The sequence below is a fragment of the Jaculus jaculus genome, chromosome 6 (assembly GCF_020740685.1).
Source record: "Jaculus jaculus isolate mJacJac1 chromosome 6, mJacJac1.mat.Y.cur, whole genome shotgun sequence".
Taxonomy (NCBI): Eukaryota; Metazoa; Chordata; class Mammalia; order Rodentia; family Dipodidae; genus Jaculus; species Jaculus jaculus.
Genome location: NC_059107.1, coordinates 114,379,767 through 114,392,288, shown reverse-complemented (window position 1 = coordinate 114,392,288; position 12,522 = coordinate 114,379,767). Strand labels below are relative to the sequence as shown.

Here is a 12,522-nt window from a genome sequence, read left to right as displayed (position 1 = left end):
GTAACAGGCTTTTGTGGCAACATGAGAGCTATGAGCCAACTGCAAAATAAAATCGCTATAACAAAATTCAAAGCCTTAAACCATATCAATCTCATTCTCCATATCACCCGTCCAGTTTATCAATTTCAATCTTATTCGATAATTCTTTTCAAATGATGTCAGATTTGATGAAAAGTATGAGAATAAATTGATCTACTTTTGTCTACTGAATTTTACATCGGTCCTTCTCTTTCCCATTCCACACCTTTCTCTCCCCCCTCCTCTTGCCTCACCTTTGTTTCTGGACAGAGATAAACAGATAAGCATACTTGTGTGCAAGTGTGTCCTAACAGAAATTTGCAGATTAATATATTAGAGTTCTAAATGGTTCCAAGCAAAAAGACTGATACAGTTCCACATGTGCCAATATCAAATACATCTCTTATTGATAATATACCCTTCAAATATACCCATCTCCTTTCTTAGAGTATATAGTACCGTAAGAACAGCTTACAAGCACTTTGGAGCCACTCTTGGTCTTTTCTCAGTCTACTGATTATCACTGTACATAAAAGAATGGCTTTTAATGATTTGTATTTATTTCTGTTTGAAAGAATTTGTATTTTGCTTAAAGAACAGACCAGAAAAACATAACAATAAAGTTTTAACACACTACCTCAAAACAACCCATGATTTCATGAATCTGGTTATTCCTAATCATTTCTGAAAGGAATTACAGTGGAGAGACTCAGAAAAGGAATTAATATCTTTTTTCTAATTATACCTTACCCAAGGTATAACAACAGCTTAATCCTAAATACATGACAACAGAACAAAGCTAAGTAAAGATAAGAAATCATGTCTGAGCAGAAAAACAGTCTTTTCTTGTATAGAGACAGAATACAACCTCATATTGCTGGGAAACCCAATCCCATATTGCTAAAAGGTAGGCCCTTAAATCATGGTACCTAACTCTTGTTAGAAATAAATTTATTTCTGTTTGCTTGAGACAGATCTGTAGAGCTCAAGGTGGCTTGGAAGTTTCTAGGTAGTCCAGGCTAGCCCAGGACTTGAGTCATTCTGCCTTTGCATCTTGGATGATGAGATTATAAACCTAGGCCACCATGTCTGGAAATTTCTTCTATGTTGTATGAAATAGTTAAACATTAATTTAGAGAAGCTAAAACATATGCAGACCAGTTTATGCCCTTCTAAGCTAGAATTAGAAGCATGGTTAAATGATCTGATAACACCATAGCATAGAAACAATACATGTAATTCTCAAATTGACAGAGAAGCAAAGTCTCATGGTTGACCAGGATCTTTAAAGCTACCACATTTTTATGCTGTCTCTGAATGACTGTGATCTTCAGGCATACTTCAACTAGTGAAAAAGTTCCAAGAAACCAAACATTGTTTATTTAAGATAAGGCACCATTGGAAGAGAAGCGTGTAGCTTCACCTGGTCTTCAGCCTGAATGGTGAAACCGAAGTTGCTTCGCCAGGCTCTCTCTCTTCAGTTACTTCTTCAGGTACTGTTTCAGTTGTTCCTTGAGGAACATGATCTGCTTGGACTTTTGCTCCTTCTGTAACTTAAGCTGCTTCAGGGCGAGACGGAAATGACTCTTGAGGGTCAGGTTTTCCACCTGCTTGAGGAGATCCTTCTGCCGGCGCGCCTTGCCTTTAATCTCCTGCAGCTTTTTCTCCTTGTGATCAATCAGCTTCTGGATTCCCAGGACGACCGCCCGGTGACCTTCACTCTCCTCAGACAGGCTGCATTCCAGAAACCTGGCTTGCAGCTCCCTTTCCAGATCCTCTTCAGAATCAACCTCCTCCTCCTCGTCGTCGTCGTCGTCCTCCTCCTCCTCCTTCCCGCGGCCATCTTTGTCCTCCCCGTCGTCGTCTTCGTCGTCGTCGTCGTCGTCGTCGTGACTGCTGGAATCGCCCATCCTCGGGGGCGTGCCGCTGCGCTGCCACGGGACGTGACGGCCGGCGCCGGGGACGCAGCCCTGGCTCTGGACGGCCTGGCTCCCGTCGTCGGCGACCACCTCCCAGCGGCAGCTGATGGCCTCGGCGTCCGAGCACAGCAACCGCTTCACCTCCTTCACCACCTCGGGGGAGTCCATGTCCTCCGCGCGGCCGTCCTTGGCCGGAAGCTTCTTCATCGTCTTCCGGAACCTCTTCTTTCGCACGTTCTTCAGCGGCGGGGTGATGCCGTGCTTCCAGAGGTACGTCTTCTGGGGCTCCCCGTCGCCGTCGCCGTCGCCGTCGCCGGGCCCGGGCGCGCTGATGGCGGACGCCGCCGCCGCTTCCCCCGGAGACGCTTGGGGACAGCCGCCGCCGCCGCCGCCGCCGTCGGCGCTGCACACCAGCATCTGGGAGATGTCGGCCGTGTGGTAGAAGGTCTTCCTGTCCAAGGTTTTCAGGCTCCCGATCACGCACGGCAAATCGACGACCGTGGCGGGCAGGGCCACGTCGTCCACCTCAACGACGGCACGCCGTCCCTCCGCGGACAGGTCGATTTTTAGCCTGTCCTTCATGGCCACGTCTCCGGACCGGATGATGTCGCGGACAGTGGCCCCGTACTCGGGAGGGAGACGCAGTATGAACTGGCTCTCAAGCTCGAGCGCAGCCTCGCCCAGGTGCGCGCTCATGTCGCCTTCGGCCAGGCTCATCGTCTCGCGGGCCGCCCCTCTCGCCGCCTCCTCAGCCGCGGGATAACTGACGCCAAGGCCTGCGGCTGCGCAAGCGCCACGTGCGGCCCCAACTTCCGTCCACCAAGCCAAGCTTACTTCCGCTCTAGGCCTTGCCAGGCAATTCACAGGGTTTAAAACAACGTAAAACCCCTACCGACCGTACTTTTAACTGAGAAAGGACCTGCGGGCCACCTGAAGAGGTCTTGTTGTTGCCAAGACTGATAAAAGGGATGGTAGATTGGTTGCTTCTTAAATCTTGTCAGCTGTAATGATGGCTAGGCCACGTCTGAGAGACAAACACACCCACATGCACATCCGGGAACATGCACATCCATCCGGGGACCCCGGCACAGGCATTACTCTTGGTTGCCCTGCTCCTTGCACCGCAGTAGTTGGTCTTAACCTTTAACCTTAATCTCTTTCAGATGTCGGCTTTTTCCAAAAATGCCTCCACGTAGGGAGGGGGATGAAATGAGCCTGCCATGGCTGTGTATTAAGCTGATACTTAATTGTGATATGTTGTAAATGTCAACCTAATAACATTTTTTAAATTTTGGAAATATTTGATAATAATTATGGCTCTTTAAAACAAGAACAGTCTCTTTCATTATCAGAAAACAATTATTGCAGTCAGTAAAATAACATTGGTATAATACTATAACCTACAGGGCTTATCCGTTGCCAGTTATTGATAATGTTAAAAAGAAAAGAAGTCAGCATTTAAAAAATTATTGTTTTCCTTGAAAACCTAGTTTACTCATGCTTGAGTTTTATCTTCAAATTTTATATACCTCAAGCTCTTTGTAAACCTTTAAACTATTTAAACCCAACTATGCTACATATTGGCAAATATTGCTGCCCCAAAACACATTAATACGTGCTGCCTGCTGGTGTACACTTGTGGAAACCTTGGGTTTCCTCCTCTACTAAAATAAAAAATATCTCAGCATCCATGCATTTGTTCAATGGTCCACAAAGCACCGTGAGTAGTAGCATTCTGATTGAAATAAGCTATTAACTGCAGATCATAATACCTAATTATCACTGACTATTAAAAAAAATATAGACTGTGAGGCTAACAAAATGCAAGTATCCATAATCCTTAATTTAAAAGAAAATCTACTTGTCCAATCTCTTGAGCTTGTAAAACTCAAGCATTACAAATGGGAAGTTTAAGAATAAATTGCTTTTATTTGAAATATTTTAAAAATAAATATTAGTTTTTATATAGTGTTTATGTTTTATATTTTTGGTCATCTACTTCATAGTTTGTTTCTTTTTAATTATGTTTTCTAATGTGCCTGCTTGCATATATAAACATATTAATATTCAAATATATTATAAAATTTACCCCCAAAGAATTCTAAATTAAAATAGAAAGACATATAAATTAAATTGCTAGTGATTCCCTTTCTTCACTTGAATGGCTTACCTTGTACCATACTGTTCCTAGGCCAGTGCTTACCTTCAAGAGTGAATTATTTTATGGTTTGTTATCTATTCCAGATTATTGTTTTATGATAGTGACAACTACTTCAGTATATAGATCAGTTTAAAGGTCATTTTCTTGAGTTGTGCTTATTCATTTCCTGTTTGTTTGTAAATATTTGTCATAAAATTCTAGATAAGAAACTTCAGAGACCATTTGTTTTAGAGATAAAGAATAATGATTTAAAGAAGTGACTAAATGAAAAACTATTTTTATTATAAGCAGTACCACCCACCCATTCCTTCTACAGAATAATTTCACACATTAAGAAGATATAGACTGCTCAGGAAAGAGCATCCTTCTAAGTTAGTTATAATTTCGTGTTTGGTGCAAAATGAAAACCAAGAACCAGTTAAAATCTATTATATGCATCTGCCATGTAATTATAAAATGCCTTCAGCCATACTACTTGCAAAATAATTAGATTATTCACTGTCTAATGGCATGGGTAGTTTACTTCATTTTCTTGTGTTCTAATGCACGTTGGCCAATATTTTGAACAAATATTACTGAATTAATGAGTTGGTATATTTTTACATTATTTTTCCAGCTTTCAATGAAAATAATTTCAGTCCAAATTGAAGCTAAACGCTTAATACATACAAACTAGTAGAAGGTCTATATTCTTTTGGAACTCTCTGCTTATATGATTGTTGTTACAGTTACCTTCTGGTGCTGGGACAAAGCACCTGAGCAGAAGGAGCTTATGGGATAAAAGTATGTATTTCAGCCTCCAGTTTCAGGAGGAAGTTTCATCATGTTGCAGAAAGACTGGCAGATCAGCCATTGGCACAAATCTTTATACACCAGCAACAGGACAGGAGCAGCAAGAGTGTGTTAGCTCTGCCAAGGTAGAGCTATGCTATAAAACCCCCACACCTGCCCCAGTAACACACCTCCTCTAGGAAGGTGCCACTTCCCAAAGACCCAACGACTTTCCCAACTTTCCACCAAAACACATGAGTCTATGGGGGACATTTCATTTAAACCACCACAATCACCAAAACAGAATTTCATATTTGCACTTAGCTTGAACTCCTTATGATAATGGGAAACTCAGTTATAACAATTTAACTTCTGATAGTTTTAAACCCATTTGATACATGCGATGCTATACATTGGTTGCCTTCACATTTCTTTTACCCTGGTGGCATTAAACTTCTCACATATGGGGCTGGAGCAATGGCTTAGCGGTTAAGCACTTGCCTGTGAAGCCTAAGGACCCCCATTTGAGGCTCGTATTCCCCAAGACTCATGTAAGACAGGTGCACAAGATGGTGCATACATCTAGAATTCGTTTGCAGTGGCTGGAGGCTCTGGTGCACCCATCCTCTTTCTACCTGCTTTTGTCTCTCTCGGTTGATCTCACATAAATAAAATAAATAAAAATTTAAACCCGCATATGCAGTTGGAAGATTTTCATTAACTTTGGAAAATTTTCATCCATTGCTTCTTTAAGTAAACAATTTCTACTTCATGCATCTCAGTTTATTAAGACACTGGTAGTTTGAAGTAGGTGTCCCTCATAACTCATGTGTTCTGAATGTCAGGTTCCCAGATGGTGGCAATTTGGGAATGGGAGCCTCCTGGAGGTGGTATATTGTTGGGGGCAGACTTATGGGTGTCATAGCCAGCATCCCCTGGCCAGTGTTTGGCTCACTCTCCTGCTGCTATTGTCTACCTGATGTTGGCCAGGAAGTGATGTCCAGCTTCTGCTCATGCCATGGTTTCCTTGCCATCATGGAGCTTCCCCTTGAGTGCACAAGCCAAAATAAACCCTTTCCTCCTACAAGCTGATTTTGGTCAGATGTTTTTTGCCCACAAGTGAAGCTAAATGAAACAGTAAAATTGGTAACAGGAGTGGGGTCTTTGATTATAGAAAACTGACTATGTAGCTTTTGGCCTTTTGGAACTGATTTGCAGAAAGAATGTGGAAGGATCTGGCTTAAAAATGCCTTATAGTGTTGTAAGTACAGCTTAATGGACTTCTCTCATCAAAGTTGAAAGACTTGATGCAGTAAGAACTATGGACTGTGAGCTTTGGTTTTAAGGGTGAGAAAAAAAAATTTATTGGACTGGGTTAGAAGCTGTTTGTGTGAGATGCTTGCTGTGTTCCACCTGCCTGTGTCCTGGTAACTTGTGTTTGGTTGCATTGCACAAAAATAGACTGGTGTGAGTAGATGGATATGGTGAAGAAAGAAATGAAATCTTTGAACCAAAACAGCTGCTCATTTACCTACAATTGTTTGAGAGATTACAACCACTGAGACTCTGTATTGGGACAGCAGGAATAATGTGGACTGTTAAAGTGAGAGGCCTAAATGCTGAAGGCCTATCCTGTTCTTCCAAGTGAGCTTTATTTTCCTCCTGGATTAACAAGGTGGTAGCCCATCTGGTACTGTGGAGTATAACAAATGCAGGAAAGAGAGAGCCACTGAATATGCCAAAGCATTTTTTTTTGTTTTTGAAAATGTCTATGGGCAATGTGAAGCAGGCTTGGTAGAAGTCCTTGTATGGAGGCCTGATGGAGCCATGAGGATGAACCATATGTTGCATAGCAGATCCCCCGGAAGTTTTTGAAATGCCAGGACTGTGAGATGGCCACCAAAGAGAGCTGCTGGCTTAGAATGTACTGTTCTCTAGGTTGTGCATAGCATAGCTGGAGGGGCAGAAGTAGAACTCCAGAGACTTAAATGGTTAGAATTATCAGACCTGGAGACTTGTCACTGGTTTGGTTGTCAGATTTGGACTTACAGAATTTGATGTTTTCCCTATTTATTTTAAATCTTGTATTGGTTCAATCTTTCTTTGCTATACCCAGTGCCATGTTTTGCAGTGTGAATGTTTATTCTGTGCATTTATTTATATATTTATTTGGCATTATGGCTCACTTAAGAGACCATGGACTACAGGGATATGTGGACAGCATTGGGTTTGATAAAAACGATGGAGACTAAAAGTTGGACTGAATATATTGCATTTTAATTCATTCATGGTCATGAGTTTATGGAGGCCAGGGGCAAAATGTTGTGGTTTGAATTAAATATCTCCCATAACTCATGTGTTCCTAATACTAGTTCCCCAGCTGCTAAAAATTTGAGAATTGAAACTTCCTGAAGGCAGTGCATCATTGGGGTGCTATCACCAGTTTGCCCTTGCCAGTGTTAGGGTCTTTCTCCCTCTGTTGTTGTCCACCTGTTGTTGGCCAGGAGGTGATATCCAGCTTCTGCTCATGTCATGGTTTTTCCCCTGCTATAACGGAGCTTCCACTCTAGTGTGCAAGCCAAGTAAACCCTTTCCTCCCATAATGAAGAATTTAAAATAAAACAAAGCTCTTGGTCAGAGTCTTTTCTGTCAACAACATGAAGCTAACTGCAACAGCTAGCTACCTGAAATGCTCCTTCAGCTAACTCAGGTTCTGTTTTTCTTGTTATTTGATTGATTTTTTTTAATTTACTTTTTGGCTTTTTACCTCTGTGTGTTTCATTTTGGATTGTTTCTATTGATTCTTAAATTTCATCTACTCTTTTGCAGTTTTTGATCTGCTATTAATATGGCCCACCGCACTTTTATCCTAGGCACTGTAATTTTTGCTTGAAGAAGTGATAGTGCGGTGTTTTGAAACATCTACCATCTCTCTCCTTACAATACTTTTGCTTTCCTCATATTAATAGGCATTTCAAGTATAGATGTGAATAACTAAATATTCTTGTCTACTACTTTGATCTGCATCATTCCTGAATCTTTTGAAATATTTGATTTATTTATTTATTCTGTGTGTGTGTGAGAGAGAGAGAGAAAGAGAAAGGGAAAGAGAAAAAGGTATGCCATGACTTCTGGCCACTGCAAAAAATGCCAAATAGATGCACGCATCACAGTGCATTTGGCTTTACATGGGTACTGGAAAATTGAACCTGAGTCAGCGGGCTTTGCAACAAACACCTTTAACCACTGAGAAATCTTTCCAGTCCTATTTCTGGATTTTGTTTTCAACTATTTCCCTTATATTTTTTTTCTGATTCTTTACATACATGACAATTTTGATTGAATTCTAAACATTGGGAAATTTACCTTTTTAGGTGTCATATAATTTTTATTCTTTTGAAATATTTTAAATTTCATTAAGTCCCCAAGTATTAGATTAGTTATAAAACAACTTAAGGGCTGGAAAAGATGGCTTAGTGTTTAAGACACTTGCCTGCAAAGCCAAAGAACCTCAGTTCAATTCTCCAGGACCCACATAAGCCAGATATACAAGAGGACACATGCATCTAGAGTTTGTTTGTAGTAGCTGAAGGCCCTGGCACACCCATTCTGTCTGTCTGTCTGTCTGTCTGTCTGTCTGTCTGTCTCTCTCTCTCTCTCTCAAATACATAAATAAATAAAATATATTTTAAAAAATTCTTTCGAATCTTGCATTGTCCTTTGTTGGTAAGACCAAAGCAATGTTTAATTTAATGTAATTTAATTAATGACTCTAAAGCAGGGGTATCACACAGCTCAGCATTTGTTTGTTACATGCATTAGCAGTACCACTCACACTCTGAGCACAGAGATAAATTTTAACCATCACCCTTCACCCAAGAACCTACTATTCTACTAGAGACTATTTCACAGGGTCAGCTTAGGTCTCTACCTACAAATTAAGGGACCTTGCTGTTAGCAACATGCAAGCATGTATCAGTGAAAATCTCAGTGTTGGAGTCAGCAAATTAGCAAGTCAGTTCCCCTCCAGCAGGCTGTCCCTATTATGACAGTGGAAGTCTCTGGAAAGAGTGTGGTGGATAGTCTCAGTTGTCAACTTGATAGGATTTAGAATCACCATAGAAAAATGGATTTCTGGGCATGTCTAGGAGAGATTTTCTAGATTAGGTTCACTAAAGTTAGAACACCAACGTAAATGTGGTGGGGAGGGGCATATTAAAAGGAGAAAATTACCTAAACATTAGTATTCATTACTGTCTGCTTCCTGACTATGTATAGAATATGACCAGCTGCTTCCTATTCCTGCCAGCATGTCTTAACCACTATCATGGATGGTATTCCCTGGAACTATGAGCCAAAATAAGCCCACTTCTCCTAAGCTGTTTCTTGGCATGTATTTGGTCACAGGAATGAGGAAAACATCTAATATATGGGGTACCAATGGGAAGCAAGCACTTCCCAGGCTCTTACCTGCAGATGTGATGCTCACAACAAGAAGTAGCCCAACCCAGCCAGTCACATTGGCAGGAAAGTTAGGAGCTTGTTCCATAAGGTCTAAAATATTTGCTAGAAGAGCCATTATAGGAAACTTGCAGATGATTATTTGTGGCTGATTTTGTCTAACCATTGGCTCAATGGCATTATGAATTTCCCACTCAGTAGTAACTATTTCCAAATCTAGCTGACCATTGATGATTATTTTCTTTGTTTGGGGGAAGGAGTCAAGGTAGGGTCTTGCTCCAGCCCAGGCTGACCTGGAATTCACTATGGAGTCTCAGACTGACCTCGAATTCACTGCGCTTCTCCTACCTCTGCCTCCTGAATCCTGGAATTAAAGATGTGGGTCAACACCCAGCTCTTGTTTTTTCTTATTGTTTTTGCTCCATTCCTGGAATATTCCTCCCATCCTTTTACTATTCTGGAATTAGCAGAATACTTCAGGGCAACTATCTAAAAATCTTTCTCTCTCTCTCTCTCTCTCTCTCTCTCTCTCTCTCTCTCTCTCTCTCTCTCTCTCAATCTGTTTCTTTCCTACCCACATATCCTTGATTTTTTTTGCCAAGAAAATTCTAGCCACTGTGGCCTCCCTGATTTCTGAATTTCTGGAAATTTCTGGCCTCTGGGCATGCTTTGTCCCTCTCCAGCCAGAACTGAGGGAGGTTCTAGTGGGTCCACCTCATTTGCTTCGTCTTCTCAAGGATCAGTTCCCAAAGTATGAAAGCCAATGTTTCATGTGCTTTATACAATTTTGTTTTTCCTTAAGGAAAGAAAGTAAATCAGTTTCTGTTGCTCTGTAATGCCTAAAAGTAGAAATTCTAACTTCTCACATTTGAAGAAACACAGTACTTGTGGGATGTTAAAAACTGATGAGTTATTCAAAGGAGATGTGAAAATGCTTTGTTAGAAGTTTTCTGACAGATTTTAGTCTATTTTGTCAAAACAGAAAAAAAAACATCTACCTTGAGACAAGCAAATTGTCCGTTTTCCTGTGATAAGGCAACATTGAATATATTAAAATTCTTTCCCTCAGATTCTAAAACACAATTAATTTGACAGCCAAATATTGATGTTTTGAGGGGAAAAAGAATAGCTACATTATCAAGAATTAAACTGGAAGGTTGATTTCATAACCCCAGAAAGCAGGGGTAGTTTTCTTATACTTGACTCTATCCATGTAAAGTTGTTAATATGTCCATGTTGGTAAGTATGCATCTCCAATGATAATCTAAAATTCACACAGTTAATTTTATTTATAAGAAGGACATTTTTCTGAAAATCACACTTTTCTTATCTCTAAGGTAAAATTATATTGACAGATCAACATATCAAAATTCTCCTCAAGCTACCAGCTGAGTTCAGTGTGACAGACTGCCAAGAAAAAGGAAAGCTCATTTTCTTCTCATCATTAATAGTTAATTGTTATTGCAGTTTCTCAGATGGGAAATGTGGGTTAGGGAAATCATATCCATCCTTTCTAAAAGGGCTGCAATATTATTAGAGGTGATCACATGGCAGAAAATAATCCTGTTCCTTTGAGGACTGAGTGGGCATGTGGGTTCTCTTTTTCTCTCTAAAGCACTTTTTTTTTTTTTTATTTCAGAGTGACAGACACAGAGAGAAAGACAGATAGAGGGAGAGAGAAAGAATGGGCGCGCCAGGGCTTCCAGCCTCTGCAAACGAACTCCAGACGCATGCACCCCCTTGTGCATCTGGCTAACGTGGGACCTGGGGAACCGAGCCTCGAACCGGGGTCCTTAGGCTTCACAGGCAAGCGCTTAACCGCTAAGCCATCTCCCCAGCCCTCTCTAAAGCACTTTTACAAGCAGTCCACATGGGATAGTAAATCAGAGCTAATGTTTCATGGAAGCTTTTGTATTCTAGAACAAGTTATACTGGCAGCATCTTTGAAGCTGGCCTTGGGGTATAACATGGATCCTCAGCAATGCTCCATGCATTACTACTACCTTGCTTCTTTTTCCCACTCTACTGGTGCCATCTCTTGTTCAACTTGTACAGGGACTTAAAATAGAACCTTACACTAGTGCATACTAACTTCAAACATCTCTGGGATGTTTTGACTTCTCCAAATGACTAAAGAATAGAAGAACGTGGAAATGACTAGTAAAGGTGAACTGGTGAGCAGGCTTTATTTTTTATTTATTTATTTATTTGAGAGCGACAGACACAGAGAAAAACAGATAGAGGGACAGAGAGAGAATGGGCGCACCAGGGCTTCCAGCCTCTGCAAACGAACTCCAGAAGCGTGCACCCCCTTGTGCATCTGGCTAACGTGGGACCTGGGGAACCGAGCCTCGAACTGGGGGTCCTTAGGCTTCACAGGCAAGCACTTAACTGCTAAGCCATCTCTCCAGCCCTATTTTTTTTAATACTTTATTTATTTGGAAGGGAAGAGAGAGAAGAGGGCAAGAATAGGTAAGCCAGGATCTTAAGCCACTGCAAACAAACTCCAGACACATGTGCCACTTTGTGCATCTGGCTTTACATGGGTACTAGAGAGTTAAATCTTGGCTGTCAGGCTGTGCATGCAAGTGCCTTTAGCTGCTGAGCCATCTCCTCAGCCCAACAGCAGACTTTAAACTGTCCTTAAAACACAGGAAAAAGACAAATCACTTTGAAAGTACCACTGAACAAAGAAACCTCTAAGGAAGTTCTTGATTTAAGAGAGAATTAAGCTAAAAGCTAAAGCAACACCTTTTTTAAACCTTTATTTATTCATTTATTATTTATTTGAGAGAGAGAGAGATTGTATGGGAATACCAGGGTATCGTCATCGCAGACAAACCACAGATGCATGTGCCACTTTGTACATCTGGCTTTACATGGGTACTGGGAAATCAAAGCCAGGCCATCAGGCTTTGCAAGCAAGTGGCTTTAACCACTGAGATATTGCTCCATGCCTATGTCACTTCTTAAACAAAGAAAATATTACAAATATCAATCAATGCTATATAAAGTCATTCAAATTTTGGTTTATGGAGTTGGGAAGTCTGTAAAGGAAAGTGTGATGAATAATGCTGTAGTTGTGCCCACCACTTATAGCTGAGTGACTGTGGCCATGCCCCACTGATGTCTCTAACATTGTCCTTCTAACGTTTCCACACTGAAAGAGAGGACATAGTAAGGGAACTGACA

The 12,522-nt window shown here is 41.1% G+C and overlaps 2 protein-coding genes across 3 annotated transcripts in view; one reads left to right on the top strand and one right to left on the bottom strand.

Moving 5' to 3' along the window:
- Positions 1-12,522, top strand: part of Ptprr (protein tyrosine phosphatase receptor type R) — a 293,879-nt gene that overhangs the window by 102,007 nt on the left and 179,350 nt on the right. The window lies entirely within an intron of this gene.
- Positions 1,500-2,654, bottom strand: LOC105943946 (transcription initiation factor TFIID subunit 7-like). Its single transcript, XM_012948497.2, has one exon. The coding sequence runs from the start codon at positions 2,652-2,654 to the stop codon at positions 1,500-1,502; it is 1,155 nt and encodes a 384-aa protein (XP_012803951.2).

What these genes read in the sequence shown, in the direction of transcription:
- LOC105943946 (XM_012948497.2), bottom strand. Translation starts at nt 2,654, where the DNA reads ATGAGCCTGGCCGAAGGCGACATGAGCGCGCACCTGGGCGAGGCTGCG.